Source organism: Bison bison, unplaced genomic scaffold (assembly GCF_000754665.1).
Source record: "Bison bison bison isolate TAMUID 2011002044 unplaced genomic scaffold, Bison_UMD1.0 scf7180017864313, whole genome shotgun sequence".
Lineage (NCBI taxonomy): Eukaryota > Metazoa > Chordata > Mammalia > Artiodactyla > Bovidae > Bison > Bison bison.
The window spans coordinates 1,520,898-1,539,057 of NW_011494885.1; the positions used below are offsets into that span (position 1 = coordinate 1,520,898).

The 18,160-nt window shown below is 45.1% G+C and overlaps 1 protein-coding gene and 1 long non-coding RNA gene across 2 annotated transcripts in view; one reads left to right on the top strand and one right to left on the bottom strand.

Annotated features, from left to right (window-relative positions):
* Window positions 1-12,851: 12,851 nt before the first annotated feature.
* IGSF23 (immunoglobulin superfamily, member 23) overlaps window positions 12,852-18,160 on the top strand; it is a 15,209-nt gene continuing 9,900 nt past the window's right edge. Inside the window, exons 1-2 of the mRNA XM_010852577.1 lie at window positions 12,852-12,975; window positions 15,376-15,717. Coding sequence (XP_010850879.1) covers window positions 12,912-12,975; window positions 15,376-15,717 — 406 coding nt within the window. The 5' untranslated portion in view covers window positions 12,852-12,911. The remainder of the gene's footprint in view (window positions 12,976-15,375; window positions 15,718-18,160) is intronic.
* Window positions 16,770-18,160, bottom strand: part of LOC104997673 — a 2,237-nt gene continuing 846 nt past the window's right edge. The window contains exon 3 of the long non-coding RNA XR_826351.1: window positions 16,770-17,062. This is a non-coding gene — a long non-coding RNA (uncharacterized LOC104997673). The remainder of the gene's footprint in view (window positions 17,063-18,160) is intronic.

Here is an 18,160-nt window from a genome sequence, read left to right on the forward strand (position 1 = left end):
ATGGAGGAGCCTGGTGGGCTGCAGTTCATGGGGTCGCTAAGAGTCAGACACGATTGAGCGACTTCACTTTCACTTTTCACTTTCATGCATTGGAGAAAGAAATGGCAACCCATTCCAGTGTTCTTGCCTGGAGAATCCCAGGGACGGGGGAGCCTGGTGGGCTGCCATCTGTGGGGTCGCACAGAGTCAGACATGACTGAAGTGACTTAGCAGCAGCAGCAAGCAGGGTGGCAATATACAACCTTGACGTACTCCTTTTCCTATTTGGAACCAGTCTGTTGTTCCATGTCCAGTTCCAACTGTTGCTTCCTGACCTGCATACAGATTTCTCAGGTCAGGTGGTCTGGTATTCCCATTTCTTTCAGAATTTTCCACAGTTTATTGTGATCCACACAGTCAAAGGCTTTGGCATAGTCAATAAAGCAGAAATAGATGTTTTTCTGGAACTCTCTTGCTTTTTCCATGATCCAGCAGATGTTGGCAATTTGATTTCTGGTTTCTCTGCCTTTTCTAAAACCAGCTTGAACATCAGGAAGTTCACGGTTCATGTATTGCTGGATTTTATCCACTCTCAAATAATAGGGCTATTTTAGCTGTGGCCACATACAGAGTATACACCTCCAAATACTCTGGTGGAGACTATATGAAGGAAATGAGAGTCAGAATGGAAATGCTGGTAGAGATTAGAACATGAAGAACATCAAATACCACACTAAGAATGTCACTGTTTCCGTCTGGAGAACTGAAAATAATTTAAGGAAGAAACATCCAACTTAGTTGTTGTTATTGTTTTCCAGCACAGATTCACATGATAGTTATCTCTTTGAGTATGGTTCTATTCTATTCACTTCTATTAAAACTGTGTCAAAACATTTAAAAAAATTTTTTTGAAAAGGGACCTCCCCAGTGGTCCAGTGGTTAAGACACTGTGCTTTCAATTCAGGGGCATGGGTTAGATCTCTGGTTGGGGAGCTAAGATCCCACATGCCTCGTTGCACAGTCAGAAACTAAAAAAAAAAAAGAAAAAGAAATAATAAAAATTTTTACAAATTATAAAAACGTTTATGACAATCGATTTTGTGTAAGAAATACCAAGTCAGAGTCTCTCTAAATGTATAAGAATACTACATTCTCATCTAGTTTTTCTTTCACTAATAATTCACAATACCCAAGTTTCAAGTTATAATTTTCAATGATTCTTAAAACGATATATCTTAACTACATCTAGCTTCAGTTACAATTACTAACAAATCCAAATGCACCAGAAGATGATCACCTGAAACCAATTTTACGTACATGGTAGCAAACAGGTGAAAATAAGTATCCTGTCTGCTTTTTGTTATTATTTACAATTTTTGCCTACAGCCCTTCGCCTGCCACACCGTGCACCATGCAGGACCTTATTTCCCTGGCTGCTAAGTTGCTTCAGTCGTGTCCGACTCTGTGCAACCCCATAGACGGCAGCCCACCAGGCTCCCCTGTCCCTGGGATTCTCCAGGCAAGAACACTGGAGTGGGTTGCCATCTCCTTCTCCAATGCGTGAAAGTGAAAAGTGAAAGTGCAGTCACTCAGTCGTGTCCGACTCTGTGCAACCCCATAGACGGCAGCCCACCAGACTCCTCCATCCATGGGATTTTCCAGCCAAGAGTACTGGAGTGGGGTGCCATTGCCTTCTCCAATGCATGAAAGTGAAAAGTGAAAGTGAAGTCGCTCAGTCGTGTCTGACTCTTAGCGACCCCGTGGACTGCAGCCCACCAGGCTCCTCCGTCCATGGGATTTTCCAGGCAAGAGTACTGGTGCCATTGCCTTCTCCGGACCAGGGATCAAAAACCATGCCCCCTGCAGTGGTAGGTGGGGACTGGACTACCAGGGAAGTCTTTGTCTTTCTGCTTTTTAAGGTAACTCCTAGAAATTTTAAAAATATATATCTATGGCATGCAATATATTTCCATTGTTCAGAACTGCTTCAGACTGCAATGCTACCCACTTCCCAAGGATTGGTACATGGCTCAGTTCAGCTTAAGTCTGTAAGTAAAAGAGACTGATTTTAAATCGTTGAGGGGGCAGGGGGAGTTTGATAAGCCTTAGGAAATACTGAAACAGTAATAGGTAGCATTTAAACAGACCGAACTGTGTGCCAAGCACATGTGCTTATCTATTACCTCACTGAATCCGATGAATCCCTAGTTTCCATGAAGGAGTGTAACAAATTACTCCAAAAACTCATGACTTTAAAAAAAAAAAAGTTTTTAAGCACAGCTTTTGTGTGTCAGAAATTTAGGAGCGGCTTACCTGGGTAGTTCTGCTAACAGTGTCTCTCACGAGGTTTCGGTCAAGATGAGAACCAAAGTAGCAGTCAACTAAAGGTTAAAAGATCTGCTTTCTAGATGGTTCATTCCCTTGGCTGTTGACTGAAGGCCCCAGGTCTCCACCAGGCGGATTTCTCTTGAGGGCTGCTTTGAAGTGTGAGGGAACGCAGAGGGAAGAGCCTGAGACTGGAACGGGTTGAAGAGGGGGCTGTAAACCCGGCTTGGTGAGGCGGCTACCCGCCTCAAATGTAGCAGGTGTGGGAGACTAGCGGAGGCTGGTGGGGTACCTCCCAGTAGCATCCACTCCTCCCTGTCTCCCTCGCTTGAAGTGCCCCCACAGCTGTAAAATGAACACCGTGCCCTCTTCCCTCTGTGGGGAATTAAGGACAGGAACCCGCCAAAAAAAAAAAAAAAAGTCCTGATTGGTTAACAGCTGAACCAATCATGATGTTCCTAACCCCAGCAACAGACACGTGACCTGGTACCAAGTGAGATGACGTCTTCTCGGGGGTGCTGATGGGAAAGATTTTATTCTGTCTTAAAGAGAGCTAGGGGTCCTTTTTTCTGCCTTTGGAAGTTGTTGGCCCACGTAGTGACTATCCTGGACTGTGAAGGGATTTGGCCTCAGAGTTCAACCTGCTGAGAGCAGTGAAGGAAGATGCAGAACTTGGGTCTTTGGTGTTATCACCGAGCTGCTGGGTTAACCAACCCAGAACTGCTCTATCCTTGGAATCCTGCTACATAGGATAATACGTGTCAGATTTTTAAATCATTTTGAGTTGGGTTATCCTTTTTTTTTTTTTTTTTTTGCAACCAAACATATTTTGGAGGCTGATTTTCTCACCTGATCATAGTCCCCACTCAATTAAGCATGATACGAGGTGAGGCGCAGGGACATAGGCAGCAAGAAGGAAGGTCTATTAAAAGGTTTTAAAATGTGAGGGGAAGAGCCCCACCCACCCACATAAGACTTGAAAACTGGACTTGTCACCACTGTGGAGTTCTTAACTTTGCAAGAAAACAACAGTTTTTCAAATGCAACTCTCTGAGAAGTGAGGCGATTGTGCGAGGTAGATTTTTCCCCCCAATAATTGGGGTATCTGAATGTCATCATTAACCTCCAAATGGGATACAGCTTAAAAGTGACAGGTTATTTATGGGACTTCCCTGGTGTCCAATGGCTAGGACTCTGTGTTCCCAATGCAAGGGGCTCAGGTTTGATCCCTGGTCAGAGAACTAGATCCCACAGGCCAAAACTAAAGATCGGCATGGCTCAATGAAGATTGTAAATCCTGTGTGCTGCAATTAAGACCTGGCACAGCCAAACAAATTTTAAAAAGAGAGAGAGTATCGCCTTCATACTCAAAACATTAAAAATAAAAAGTGACAGAACCTGAGTCCAAAAGACTGGTTTGGGTTCACAGCCATCATGGTACCCCTCAAACTACAATTTTTACTTTTCTCTCCAACGTCTTCATTTTAATGGATGCAAACTGTTGCATGCCTCATGTTCTATTTGTTAATAATCATCTTAATCCCATTTGCCTTTACATTGTAAGTTTTGACCATACTGAGACTACTTCTTTGTTTTCTTAACACTGAAAAAAAAAAAGTGTGATTGCAAGACTTTGCTTTGAAACTCTAGGCTATTTTAACTGGTAACAGAAATCTTAGCAACAATCTCTCTTCTACAGCTTCTGAAAAGCAGAGACTTTGGCTCATGAAATCCTCTTTGTACATGTATTTTGAATAAAGGAGTCTTATAAGAAACCCGGACTTCAAAAGCTGATGTTGCTTCATCATTTGAAAGCCCCCATTAACCTGCTGTATTAGTTTGCCAGGGCTGTCTTAATAAAATACTAGGTGGCTTAAATGAAATCAGTCAATCCTGAAGGGAAAGCTCTGGAAGTGAGTCACTCAGTTGTGTCTGACTCTTTGTGACCCCATGGACTACAAAGTCCATGGAACTCTCCAGGCCAGAATACTGGCGTACCCTTTCCCTTCTCCCTTCTCCCTTTCCCTTTCCCTTCTCTTGAGAAGGGGATCTTCCCAACCCATGGATTGAACCCAGATCTCCCACATTGTGGGAACATTCTTTACCAACTAAGCCACAATGGCAGCCCAAGAATACTGGAGTGAGTAGCCTATCCCTTCTCCAGCGGACCTTCCCAACCCAGGAATCAAACCAGGGTCTCCTGCATTGCAGGTGGATTCTTTACCAACTGAGCTACCAGGGAAGCCCCCCTGGAGGAAATCAACCCTGGATATTCATTGAAAGGACTGATGCTGAAGCTGAAGCTCCAATACTTTGGCCACCTGATGCAAAGAGCCAACTCATTGGAAAAGACCCTGGTGCTGAGAAAGATTGAAGGCAAAACAAGAAGGGGATGGCAGAGAATGAGATGGTCAGATAGCATCACCAACTCAATGGACATGAATTTAAGCAAACTCCAGGAGACAGTGAATGACAGGGAAGCCTGATGTGCTGCAGTCCATGGGGTCACAGAGTCGGACATGACTTAATGACTGAACAACCACGAGATGGCTTAAACAATAGAAAAAATGTTCTCATACTTCCAGCAGTCCAAGGTCAAGGTGCTAGCAGATTTGGTTTCTCCTAAGGTCTCTCTTTTTGGCTTGCAGATGGGTGACCTCTTACTGTGTCCTCAGATGACCTTTTCCCTGCATGCATGCCCATCCCTGGTGTCTTTTCTTATGAGATCACTGGGCCTGTTAGGTTAGGGCTCCATGATTATAACCTCATTAAACTTAATTACCCCTTTAAAGAACTGTCTCCAATACAGTCACATGAGGGTTTAGGGCTTCAACATATGGATTTTGGAGGACACAATTTAGTTGCTAATACGTCCCAAATCTGGACTGGTTGTTTTAATAATAATCTGTTGCCCCTGATAATAATATCTACATTGATACTCCCTTTTCCTGAAAAATTCCAAGATCAGTTTTCATTGTCGTTTCTCTCTTCTTCTACCCTCATGGAGCTAAGAAGAACACTCATGACTCTTCTAGATCCTTTATTTAAACAAATAGTGTTGTATCACTTAAATTAATGTTTACCTCCTATTGCTATGGGCCGTGTCTTAAAAGAGGAAGGTGAGAAAATTGCTTTCACTTAGAAGATAATATTGCCCTTGTGTTTTCTATATGTTGGGAAGGTAGATGATCTGGTGCTATGACATCCTTGTGTCCATGATTGACTTAAGAGTGGATTGATTTTTTAAATAAATTTATTTATTTATTTTTGGCTGTGCTGGGTCTTCATCGTTGCATATAGGCTTTCTCTAGTTGCAGCAAGAAGGATCTAGTTGCAATGCACAGGCTTTCATTGCGGTGATATCTCTTGTTGCAGAGCATGGGCTCCAGAGCACAAGCTCAATAGTTGTGAGGCAAATGGTTGGTTATATTGGATCTTCCCAGACCGAGGACTGAACCAATATCCCCTGAATTGGCAGGCAGGTTCTTAACCACAAGACCACCAAGGAAGCCCTGGATTAATTTAAATTGGCTGAAAGGGACAGACCTGCACCTACAGATATTACAGATTTAGTTCCAGGCCATTACAATAAAGTGAATATCACAATAAAGCAAGCCACAGGAATCTCTCGGTTTCCCAGTTCAGATAAAAGTTATGTTTACACTATACTGGAGTCTATCAAGTGTGCAACAGTATTATGTTTTAAAAAATGCACATACTTGAATTTAAAAATACTTTATTGCTAAAAAACGCTAACCATCATCTGAGCCTTCAGCCAGTTGCAGTAACAACACCAAAGATCATCCATCAAGGCCACTAAAACAAATATAGTAATAATGAGAAAGTTCGAGAAATTGTGAGAATTACCAAAATCTGACACAGAGACATGAAGTGAATAAATGCTATTGGGAAAATGGCACCAATCATCTTGTTCAACACATGGTTGCCACAGACCTTCAGTTTGTACAAAACATAATCTCTGCGAAGCACAATGAAACGAGTAGGTCTGTACTGGCCCCAGAACCACACCATACTTGCTGAGTTCACAAAGAGCCTCTCAAAACACACAAAGCCAGTCACTGGTGGTGCCTTAAAATAAACACCAGTCTGTCCATGACTGGCTTTACAAAAATCCATAGCAGAAGCATCATGAGCAAAGCTTCCATTTCACTTTCATTTTCCAAATCTCATGCAAGTATGTCATATTGGCTTTAAGGGAAGTAAGGAAATATAGCTTCCCACCCTCTGTGGTACTGGAAGGTATTCTAAAAGCGGAAAGTCTCAGATGGTGAGCAAAGAAATGCAACAATCTAAAACCCCTGGGACATTTTCTCTTCAGCTTCCTACATCCAGCGGGAACTCCACTGCTGATCTGTCCCCTGCGTAAGTAAGGCCTGCTTTGCAGAAGAAAGTCCAGATAATCTCTGGTTTCTTTACACCCATTTTTCTACCAGCAACTGGGTGGAGATTGAAGATCTCAGTGAATATCACCCTTTGTCCTGATCTGCAGGTAGTAACAATTGAGAGAGAAAAAGAGATGCAGGGGTGTGTAAGAGAGAGGATAACATGATGGTTTTATTACCTGAATTATAAGCAATAGCAGGGAACATGGCTGAGTCCTGTGGCCCAGTGGGTTTACCATCACCTTCCCCTCCTTTCTGCTGCCCCCAAACTGAATAGCTTAAAATTTGGCTGCATGTGAGATATTCAAAATAATGATAGCTTGCATTACACAGAAATGTTATTTCTCTCTCCTGCCACAGTCCAAGTTGGTGTGCAGCTCTGCTCTGTGAAGGTGCCAAGGGTTCTTCCATAGTGTGATACTTGTCCCCTTGGCCCAGGATGCCAGCTCACAATGTCCCCACTCTAGCCTGAAGAAAGGGGAAACGAGAAAGGGAGGCCCTCTTCCTTTAAATTCAGTTCAGTCACTCAGTCGTGTCCAACTCTGCAACCCCATAAACCGCAGCACGCCAGGCCTCCCTGTCCATCACCATCTCCCAGAGTCCACCCAGACCCATGTCCATTGAGTCGATGATGCCATCCAAGCATCTCATCCTCTGTCATCCCCTTCTCCTCCTGCCCTCAATCTTTCCCAGCATCAGGGTCTTTTCAAATGAGTCAGCTCTCTGCATCAGGTGGCCAAAGTATTGGAGTTTCAGCTTCAACATCAGTCCTACCAATGAACACCCAGGACTGATCTCCTTTAGGATGGACTGGTTGGATCTCCTTGCAGTCCAAGGGACTCTCAAGAGTCTTCTCCAACACCACAGTTCAAAAGCATCAATTCTTCAGCGCTCAGCTTTCTTTATAGTCCAACTCTCACATCCCTACATGACCATGACCTAAAAACTCCACCTCTGCTCATGTCTCATGGACCAGAATCTGGTCACACAACCACACCTGCTGTAAGAGAAGCTGGGAAATGTAGTCCTTATTCCAAACAATTAAGGGTCCCGCTAAAGTTTCTTTAACTATGAAAGAGGAGGCTAATAGGTCAGGGATGGGGGCACCACTAGTTTCTCTTCCTCATAAACTTACCTTCCATAGGCCCTATAATCACATGACAGGAGGCGACAGACCAAAATGTGCAGATCCAAAAAAAGAGGAACACGAAACAGGACAAAAACCAGAGCCACATGAGCCTTACTCCAATCCCACCTTTCTAACTGGTGTGCTGTTGGCCTTTTCTTTTTTTAAAGTATTTATTTATTTATGTTTATTTGTTGGCCACACAGCATGTGGGATCTTAGTTCCCCAACCAAAGATTAAACCCTTGCCTCCTGCATTGGAAGCACCAAGTCTTAACTACTGGACCACCAGGGAAGTCCCACTATTGGCTTTTCAGGTGAGGCAAATCTCTGGTATATGGGACAGTCCCATCTATTATTGCTGGATCTTTACAGCAATAAATGTCAGTGCTATTTCATCCTCAGGCATGTGACAACCAAAATGTAGAGAGATATTTCCAAAACCCCTGGAAGGGGCTGTGGCTGCCTCTGATGAATGGCAGGACATCCTGCCGTGGAAATGTGAAACATGTGGGATAAGGTTTGCCCCATCCACACTTAGCCCCTGGCGGGACTGGGAGTTCTTTTGGCCTTTAAGTTGCATTTCACAACTCTGTCCAAGACTGCACCTCATTGCTATTTGTCCTGTTATTAACAAAATGATGCTTTGGACTTCTCTGCTGGTCCAGTGGTTAGGAATCTGCCTGCCAATGCAGGGGACACAGGTTCAATCCCTGGACAAGGAAAAGCCCACATGCCAGGGAGCAATTAAGCCGGTGTGCCACAACTACTGAAGCCCATGCACATTACAGCCTGTGCTCTGCAAAAAGAGAAACCACTGCAGCGAGAAGCCCACTCACTGTAACTAGAGAAAGTCCGCGTGCAGCAACAGATACCCAGTGCAACCAAAAATAAATGAATTGTTTTAAAATGATGCTTTACTGCTCCCCTCTGATGTACCATCAAACACACACACACACACATACACACACACACGCGCGCGCGAAGAAATAAATGATGCTGCAAGTATTCAAGGAGCCAAGGACACAGGATCTGACCTGTGCCTCAGGGAATGCATTGTCTGAGGACAGGAGGAAGGAAGTGAGGCTGGTTTGGGGTGACTGTGACTTACATGTGTGTGACCTTGAGCAATTTATTTAACCTCAACCATGTATCTCCGTTTCCTCATATGAAAATATGAAAACAATAATATCTGCCACTTACGGATGTTAGAAGGCCCAAATGATTTTTTTAAATAAAATTTATTGGAGTATAGTTGATTTGCCATGTTGTGTTTGTTTCCCAAACGACAATAAAAGATTGTTGTATATAATGTTTAAGATCACAGACTCTGGAAACTGGCGCCTGGGTCTGCCCAGCCATCCACCAGTTGTGTAACCTTAGATAAGTCACTCACCCTCTCCGTGACTTCATTTCCTCCTCTGTAATAGGGGAATGGCAGCACTTGCCTCAGAGGGGTGTTGAAAGGATAAATGAGCTAACAGATGATAATGAGCTAACCGATAAATGAGCTAACAGATAATAAATGAGCTAAAGTGTTTACAGCAGTGCCCCATTCAGAGTTGAGTTCTCTGTAAATGTTAGCAATTGCTATGTCAGGATTATATCCTCCAAGTAGGACTTGCGTTTGTTTGTTTGTTTCCATTACACTCTAGACTGTATTCTAATTTCACCAATTTTTCCGTTAAAGTTCTTCTGTTTCAGGATGCAATCCGGATTACCATATCACATGTTGTTTCCATGTCTCCTGGGTTTCCTTTGTGGCAGGTTCTTAGTCTTACCTTGCTTTTCATGGTTGTCAAAGTTTTAAGGAACACTGGTCAGATTTTGTAGAACGTCTCTCAGTCTGGGTTGGTCTGAGTTTTTCTCAGACTGGGGTTATAGGTTTGGAGGGAGGGGAGAAATACCATAGAGATGAAGTCCCCTTCTTATCACATCATATGAGGAGCTACATAACACTCACATGACATCACTACCGATGGTAGACTAAGCTGTCTGACTCTAATGAAAGAGAAGTAACTTATTAGATATTGCATCTCCCATTTGCATTCTTTCTTCCTATTTGAGTATTCAGTCCCTTCCCCAAGTTAACTACAGACTTGATGATGGTTTGTTATGATTTCTACATATGTAATTTTGCCATTTATTGGAATATAAGCAAGGGTTTATTTTAGACTGTAAAGACAAGCTATGTACATGATTGCTCCTGGCTCTCTTCTGGTTAAAAAAATTTTTTTTTTAATTGTGGTTTCAAAAAACACCTCATGATACAAAATTTTAAGGTACAGTTAATTTTATTTTTGAGGTACAGTTCAGAAATGTTAAGTATCTTCTCATCATGAAGCAACAGACTGGGGCTCGTATTCTTTTGGTGACACGCCAAAAAATTTACACCAGTTATGTGGAAAAATAGGTTTTATATTCATCGTTATGTTTTAATTTTCATCTGTGTTAATACAAGTTGCATATTAGTATATAATTTTGTGAATTTTAGTGTTTAAAAACTGAGTTGAGCTTATTTTAGTTGAGTTGTTTTAAGGAAAACTATTAAGTAAATAAGTTGAAATCTATGTGGGTGTGCATATGGAAGGTATTATGATGTCGTAAGAGAATGTGGTAAGTTGCGAAACACCGACCTGCTAAATCCTCCTCCTCCCTCAGGGTCAGTTTAACCATCTCCTTCACAGGGCACTTCCCCTACCATCATCGGTCTCTGCTAGATCCCAAATCATATGGTCTCAAAACTCTGTTTTTCACTTTTTCTTTCAATCAAATTTCTTTTGGAGACAAGTAACTGAATCCCAAATCAAACTGGCCTGGGAAGATCAATGGAAATATATAGACTCATGCAACACAAAATGTGAAGTCAACATTAGTACCAGCTTCAGGCACAGCTAGATCTGGGTGTTTAAATGATATCCCCTGAAATTTCTGTTCATTCTAGCTGTGCTTTCCTGTGTGTTGGCCTCATTCCTTTACAGCCTCTCTACTCAAGGTAGAAAGAGGGCCCCAAGCAGCTCCACATTTAGATCCCTTCTGCTTAGTAAGCCCAGGAGAAAGCAGTGCTATATTTCCCAGAATTCCAGTAAAAGTCCTCATTTTTCTCCTCCTTGGCCTGCTTTGGGTATGTGCCCAAGTCTCAAGAAATTACTGAGGCTTGAGGCTAAAATGCTCTGATCGGTTAAGCTCGGGTCACAACTCCAGCCCTCACTCAGTCACTGTGGTTGAAGAGTGTAAAGTGCTCTGATAGGTCAGGCCTGGGCTCCTCGGCTCCCTGGAACCAAGAGGAAGTTAGTTTCTCAAAAGAAGCTCCACTTGTTATCACCTAGGTAAAAGAACGAGAACACTGGCGGATCAGAAACCACAGAGTTCTCATCCATAGGTGGTTATTAACCATACTGCAAATATTTGTTTATTACCCATCCCTGATCCCCTCGCCTGGCTAGTTGCCCTAGCAGAGGCCTTCAGAAAAATCATAAAAAAGGCAGTATGGCTAGTACCAGTAAAGACATAACTCTGTCACTTGATGATGACTACTTTTAGAGATTCAAGGGGGAGACTTTGTCCCAGGGTTGGATAGAACCTAGACATCTCTGGGAGAGAAAAATAGGAACTTCTGAGTCAGACATGAGTTCAAATTCCAACACTCCCATTATTTCATTATTTCCAACACTCATTCTTTCATGCATTCACTAAAGGAAATTTATTGGGCATCCATGATGGGCCAGGTATTAGTACTGCTCTAGACCCTGGGACATAGTCATGAGCCAAACATGACTGAAGGGCTCCTCCTGGGTCTGACATTCTAGCCAGGGAGGTAGGTGTGGGGGATAAGAGACAAATAATAAACAAAAAAAGAAATGATTTCAGAGTGTATAATAGCAGATATTATAAAATAAAGCAGTGTATCTTGCTAGCAAGAAGCAGGAGGGGCCTGACTTACAGTAGGTGTTTAGGGAAGACCTTTGTGGGGCATTACTATTTGAATTGATATTTGACTTGAGATTAGAATAATGAGATGATGATTATTCTCATCTCAGCCAGTCATGAGATGATTCGTGAAAGCCTCCAAGAAGGAGCAGCAGTACTAAGGCCCTGAGGTGGCTCACTCCAAGAACTGACAAAAGCCATTATGAATAGCTGTGTGGCATTGCATGAATTTCTTAGCCTCTGTGAACCCTGGAAAATGAGGATGTTCATATCAACCCCTCAAGGTACTATGAGGAGCCAACCAGAAAACAATTGTAAATAGCAATAACTGGCACCCAATGGGTGTTCAGTAAATCCAAGCTAGTATTTGGGCAGTATTATTATTAACTTGATTAGGAAAGACTAGGCCTGAAGGGCCAAAAGGATGAGAGAAAGAAGCTTTGGCGGCTTCTCCTTCTAGAATGCAAAATTTAGGATACATAATATGAGCACAGCCATGAGAAAGGGCTCCTGATCATGACTTGAGAACATCCAAGATTCCAATAATAATAATTATAATTAGCATTATTGTAATAGCCACGGCCATTTTTTTGAGTACCTAGGACATGCCAGACACTCTGTTGAGCACCTGACTTCTGTACGCATGGGCCCCTCTGACCCTGGGGAAGGCACTATCAACCCCCTCATTTTACAGAGGCTCAGAGTTAATAGTCTGAAGGTCTAGAGCAAACTCAGGAGGCCAGCACGAGGCCTAGCTCCCCGCCTACCTGGTGACCTTTGGCCCGTCGTTGCCTCTGTTCCAGGGACAGTTCTGTCCTAGTTCTCCATCTTCATCGTTCTCCCGGCCCAGAGGGGCTGGTAGCGGGAGCCGGAGAGAGAGGTGAACTCAGCTCCAGAGCCTCTTCTCCAAAGACCCTTCCCCAGCCTGCTCGCCACCCACCACTGCCACGAACCCAGTGCTAGAGAAGAGACTTCCCAGCTCATCACTGGAGACCAAGGCTGGGCACCGTGTGGGTGTGGCCAGGGAATGGGCGGGGGCTTGCGGGGGCAGGGCCAAGGTTGTGTACTTGACTGTGTGGTCTAGGAGACCCCACTGCAGAAGGGCGGCCTCTTCTGCGCAGCTGCCTCCGCTGCAGGACAGAACGCGGCATGATGTGGCCTCTGGGCACCAGCTCCAGCCACAGCCCCGCCTGGACAAGGCTGCTTCTAACAGGTGCGTTAGAGACAAGGGCTGCACTCACGGGTTGGGGACAAAGAGGAGACATCCTTGGAGAGGAAGAGAGTCTTTATCCAAATCAGAGACGCCCCTACTCTGAGTTCTGACTCTGGTCATGTTACAGCCCACGCAGCACGGGCAACCGACGCACAAGAGCTCTTGAAATCCCCAAGAGGCCTCTGTGATTGACCCCTTTTACAAAGGAGTAAAGTGAGGCTCAGATAAGGGTGGGGTCACTTGCTCAAGAGCAGGTGGCTGGCAAAGGCAAAATAAGAATTCAGTACCCGCAAGCCAGCCCTTTTCCACCAGAGCACCCTGTCTGACTCTAGCTATCCATATCTAATAATAATTTTTCAATAACAACAATAACAATGAAAATAGTATAACAATCATAATAAAAAGAGGCCATTGTGACTGAGTACTTCTCCATGTCAGCCTCTTCTAAGTGCTTTCATGTAGTAACAGTTAATTCTTAACCCCAGGAGGCTAGAGCCACAGGAGCCCCATTTCATAGAGCGGGAAACTGACACAGAGAGGTTATGGGTCCTCCCCAGGCCACACAGCTTGAAAGTAACAGAAGGAGGACTTGGCCCCTTATGATCTGGCCACCAAGAACACACTTTCCAGAAACCACCCACATTTACCTCTTGGAGAGTAAATGAATTGCTTCTTTGTCCAGTCCTTAAAAAGTTCAGTTCTGTGTAATTTCAAAACTTCAGCCACAGTTGAGAACTTCACTCCTGCCCCAGCTCGGACCTGAGTCAGGCTGCAGTGAGGATGTAGGGGGATGTGGTGGGCCTTGTTCCTATGTCTCTCTGTGTCCTTTCTCCCCACCCAGAGGTGAGGTCTGTGCCCACCCCCTCCACCCCACCAGGCCGAGGGTAGAGGAGAGGAAGGCAAGGAGGGTGCAGGAAGGTTTCAACTTGACTGCTGTAGTGGTAAGGTGGGGACATGGCCTTCTGTGTGGCTGAGGCATGTTGGAGAGATCTTCCTGGGTGGGGAATCTACCCAGCAAGTTGTCTCCTATGGGGCTTTTTGCCAGGACAGGCTCCAGAGATGCCCCCATTCAGAGCTCTGACTGGCTCCTTCAGCGGCATTCACACTGGCTCATGGGAAACTCGTGGACATCTCTGTTGTCCCACCAAATGCAGGAGGTATGGACCACATCCATCCTGCCCACTCCGCCTCCATCTGTCACCTGAAGACTTACAGGTCTAAGTCCCCACAAACCCCACAGCACACATCTCCAGCACTCCAAGAGGCTCCCTTGGAGCCCCCCTCACTTAGCAGGAGGTAGAGGAAACTCCCAGTCCCAGCGGGGACCTCCAGTCCCCCAAAAACCTCACTCTGAGCCATCTCCTCTTCTCTGTGAGCTCTCAGCCTTCTCTCTTGGCAGGGGTAAAGTGGCTGGTGCTGGCAGAACTGGTGATGGGTAACCCCTGTTAGCTGGGCTTCCCTGATGGCTCAGATGCTAAAGAATCTGCCTGCAATGCAGGTGAACCCAGGTTCAGTCCCTGGGTTGGGAAGATCCCCTGGAGAAGGGAATGGCAACCCACTCCAGTATTCTTGCTTGGAGAATTCCATGGACAGGGGAGTCTGGCGAGCTACAGTCCTTGGGGTCGCAAAGAGTCAGACAGGACTGAGTGACTAATTCAACAACAACCCCTGTTAGCTAGACCTCAGCTGGGAATGGGGAGTTCTTGGTGTCTGTTCTTTTGTTCTCAGCCTCTGGAAACTTTGGGGAGATTCTGTGACAATGGAAGTCAAGTTTAACATTCTGGTGTATTTATATTTATATATAGTGATTCAGGGACCTGTTCTGGGATCAAACAGGAAAAAATTGAATAGTGACTTTTTCACATTTGATTGAAGGTTAGAAATGAAATAAAATAGCCATGCTCCGGTCAAGTAGGACTTCTGGAATTATCTCTATGGTTCTAGCTCTGAAATTCCATATGTATACACATATGGAATTATATATATATTATATATATATAGGTTTTATATGTATTGTGTGTATATATATATATATAAATTGAGTGTACATGCTAAGTTGCTTCAGCTGTGTCCAGCTGTCTGCGACCCCATGGACTGTAGGCCACCAGGCTCCTCTGTCCGTGGGATTTTCCAGGCAAGAATACTGGAGTGGGGTGCCATACCCTCCTCCAAGGGATCTTCCCAACCCAGTGATCGAACCCTTGTGTCCTGCATTGGCAGGCAGATTCTTTACCACTGTGCCACCTAGGAAGCCCCTTTTTATTTATTATTATCACCGTTGTCACATCAGCTCTCCATGGCACACATTCTCACCAGCACGGGGTTAGCGGCTGGGGCAGCATCTTGCCTTTGGTCCCATTGCTCCCTCGCTCTCTCTTCTCCCTCCCACCCTCCTACAAGGCACCCTGCTCGCATTCAGTACCTGGTCTGCCTCCTTGGAACTGCTGTCCTCTGTGTCTCTGGACCCCTTGACTGAAGGAGCCAATGCCCACCTGCCAGCCCCTAGAAGCCTGGATAGGGTTCTCGCCACCTCTTGGTTCCGAGGGCATGAAGTCCGGCCAGAAGCCATGATCTTCTCTCCCGAGGGCCTCCCAGGGCCTGGCCACACTGGCCGGGAGACGCTGGACACCCAGGGCAGCCTGATCATCAGAAACGTGACAACTCTAGATGCGGGCAGCTACACGGTGGTACTGGAAACCAGCAGGGGACGCAGGAGTGCGACGGAGCAGATACCGATCAAGGGTAATTTCACCCCCCCACCCCTCCCTCCATGGCAGGGCGGGAGGGACAGAGTTCTCAGTCCGCAGGGCCCCAGGGGACCCATTCTGAACCCATCATCCGTTCCAAACATCCCAGAACTTAGAAGGGCAACCAGTTTTTTTTTAGCTCTTGATTCTTGTCAACAGCTCTGGTCTCAGCTAATTTTAGCCAGGCTCACTCTGGTGTCTGCAGTCAGCAGGTTTGGAAGGATTGCCTAGGCACTGGTGCAGAATGGCCTCCTCCCTGTCTGGCAGTGGCCTGGCTGGCAGTTGGGGCGATGGGAGGAATTAGGCCACGAGCCTTCCCATCCTCCAGCCAGGTAGCCTGAGCTCATTCGGTTATCAAAGGAGCAGAAGCTGCAAGGCTCGGGAGCCCCAGGCTCAGAACCGGCCTGCCAGTACTTCCGCCATGTTTTATTGGCCAAAGTGAGTCACATGACCGGTTTTGCTCCAATGGAAGGGAAATAGTCTGAGGTCCATCAGTCTGGGCTTCCCAGGGGGCTCAGTGGTAAAGAACCCGCTTGCCAAGGCAGGAGGCAGAAGAGACCGGGTTTGATCCCTCGGTCGGGAAGCTCCACTGAAGGAGGAAATGGCAACCCACTCCAGTATTCGTGCCTGGGAAATCCCATGAACAGAGGAGCCTGGCAGGCTGCAGTCCACGGGGTCACAACAGTCGGACTTGATTTTGCAACTAAACCACCACCATCGGTCTACATATCTGTGATTTGAAGGCCAGTTCTTCTAGAATTGCCTAGAGCATGTGCAGATTCTGAAACCCAAACCACCTGTGCCGAGTCCTTGCTCCTTCACTTCCTAGCCATGTCTCTTTGCAAAGTGACTTGCCCTCTGTGTGCTTCAGCATCCTCCTCTGTAAAATAGAATCATGGTAGACCCACCCTTGTAGGAGTGCTATGAGGAACAAACGAATTAATCCACACCAAATACCTAGAACAGTGCCTGGCACCTGTTGCCAAAATCTTGGTTCTCTGTGGGAGATGCCGGGTAAAGATACAGAGACAGGGTTTTGGAGGAAAGAGAAAGAGTCACTTTATTTCTTTACCAGGCAAAGTGGGGACACACTTTTTTACTTTTACTCTATTATAAGAACTGTGTCCCTGCTGGAGGGGCTAGTGAGGAGTTTTACAATCGTTATAATGGGGCTCATGGTCTGGGATACGTGATAAGGATCAAAGTAAGAAAGGTCTTGTGTTCTTCTTCCGTTTGCTGAGTTTCAAAACAGCCCTAGTTGACATCAGGCGACTCTGTGACTCTGGCTGGCTGTCTCCCAAGGTTATTGGCCCATTATCTTCTTTCTGAAAGGAAGAATGCTATAGGGGATTGTTACAAGAAGTGTGGGGGAAGGTGAACCCCAAGTGCAGGGTGTAACTCACATAGAGTCTGAGAGTGGTTAAGGAATTAGCTTTGTGAAAGGCAGGCGGGCACAGTGAATCAGTGGCAGTTAAAGCAAAACTAGGATTGCTTAACTCTTTCAGGCCAGTTTATGCTATTTCCCCAGGCTGTTCATTGGGTCCTTATTTTCCTTCTTTATCAGAAAAGTCTCATTTCTCTCTTTGCTGCAACACACAGAGTAAGCACATGTTCGCCATGAGTATTTCAGGGGACTTGACCTCTTTGAGCCCTTGTTTTCCCATTAAAAGGATGATCACAATGAAATCTACCTTGTAGGGTTGTTGTGAGGATTAAACGAGTAAATCCAGTGGCTTTCAAGTTTTTTAAATCATGACCCTGTATGTTCATATATCTACACATCACAAGTTACTTGTCTTTATAAGTGTCATAAAATAACAATTATTGCTAAGTGCAATGCATTCTGATACTTTCTTTTACAGCTCATTTCACATTTTAAATGCTGATTATTCACTCAGTGTGCTCAGTCATGTCTGACTCCTTGGGACCCCATGGACTGCAGCCCTAAATGCTGATTGCTGCTGCTGCTAAGTCACTTCAGTCGTGTCCGACTCTGTGCAACCCCACAGATTACAACCTACTAAAACAACCTACTAAATGACTTCACCCAAGCATGGGTCTTACTCGTAACATAACAAGCCAAGTAATATAACGAGCTGTAGTTAACGTGTGTTTAGAATGGTGCTTGGCTCACAGTAAGAGTCCAAACTAGATGGCTATTAAATCAATTCTTTTTTAAAAAGATAATTTTATTTCTTTTTGGCTGCGCTGTGTCTTCATTGCTTTGTGGGTTTTTCTCTAGTTGCATTGAGTGGGGGCCACTCTGGTTGTGGTGTGCAGGCTTCTCCTGCGGTGGCGTCTGTTCTTGCCAAGCACAGGCTCTAGGTGCATGGGCTTCAGTAGTTGTGGCTCATGGGCTCCAGAGCACAGGCTCAGTAGTTGTAGCACAGGGGCTTAGTTGTTCTGTGGCATGTGGAATCTTGCCAGACTAAGGATCG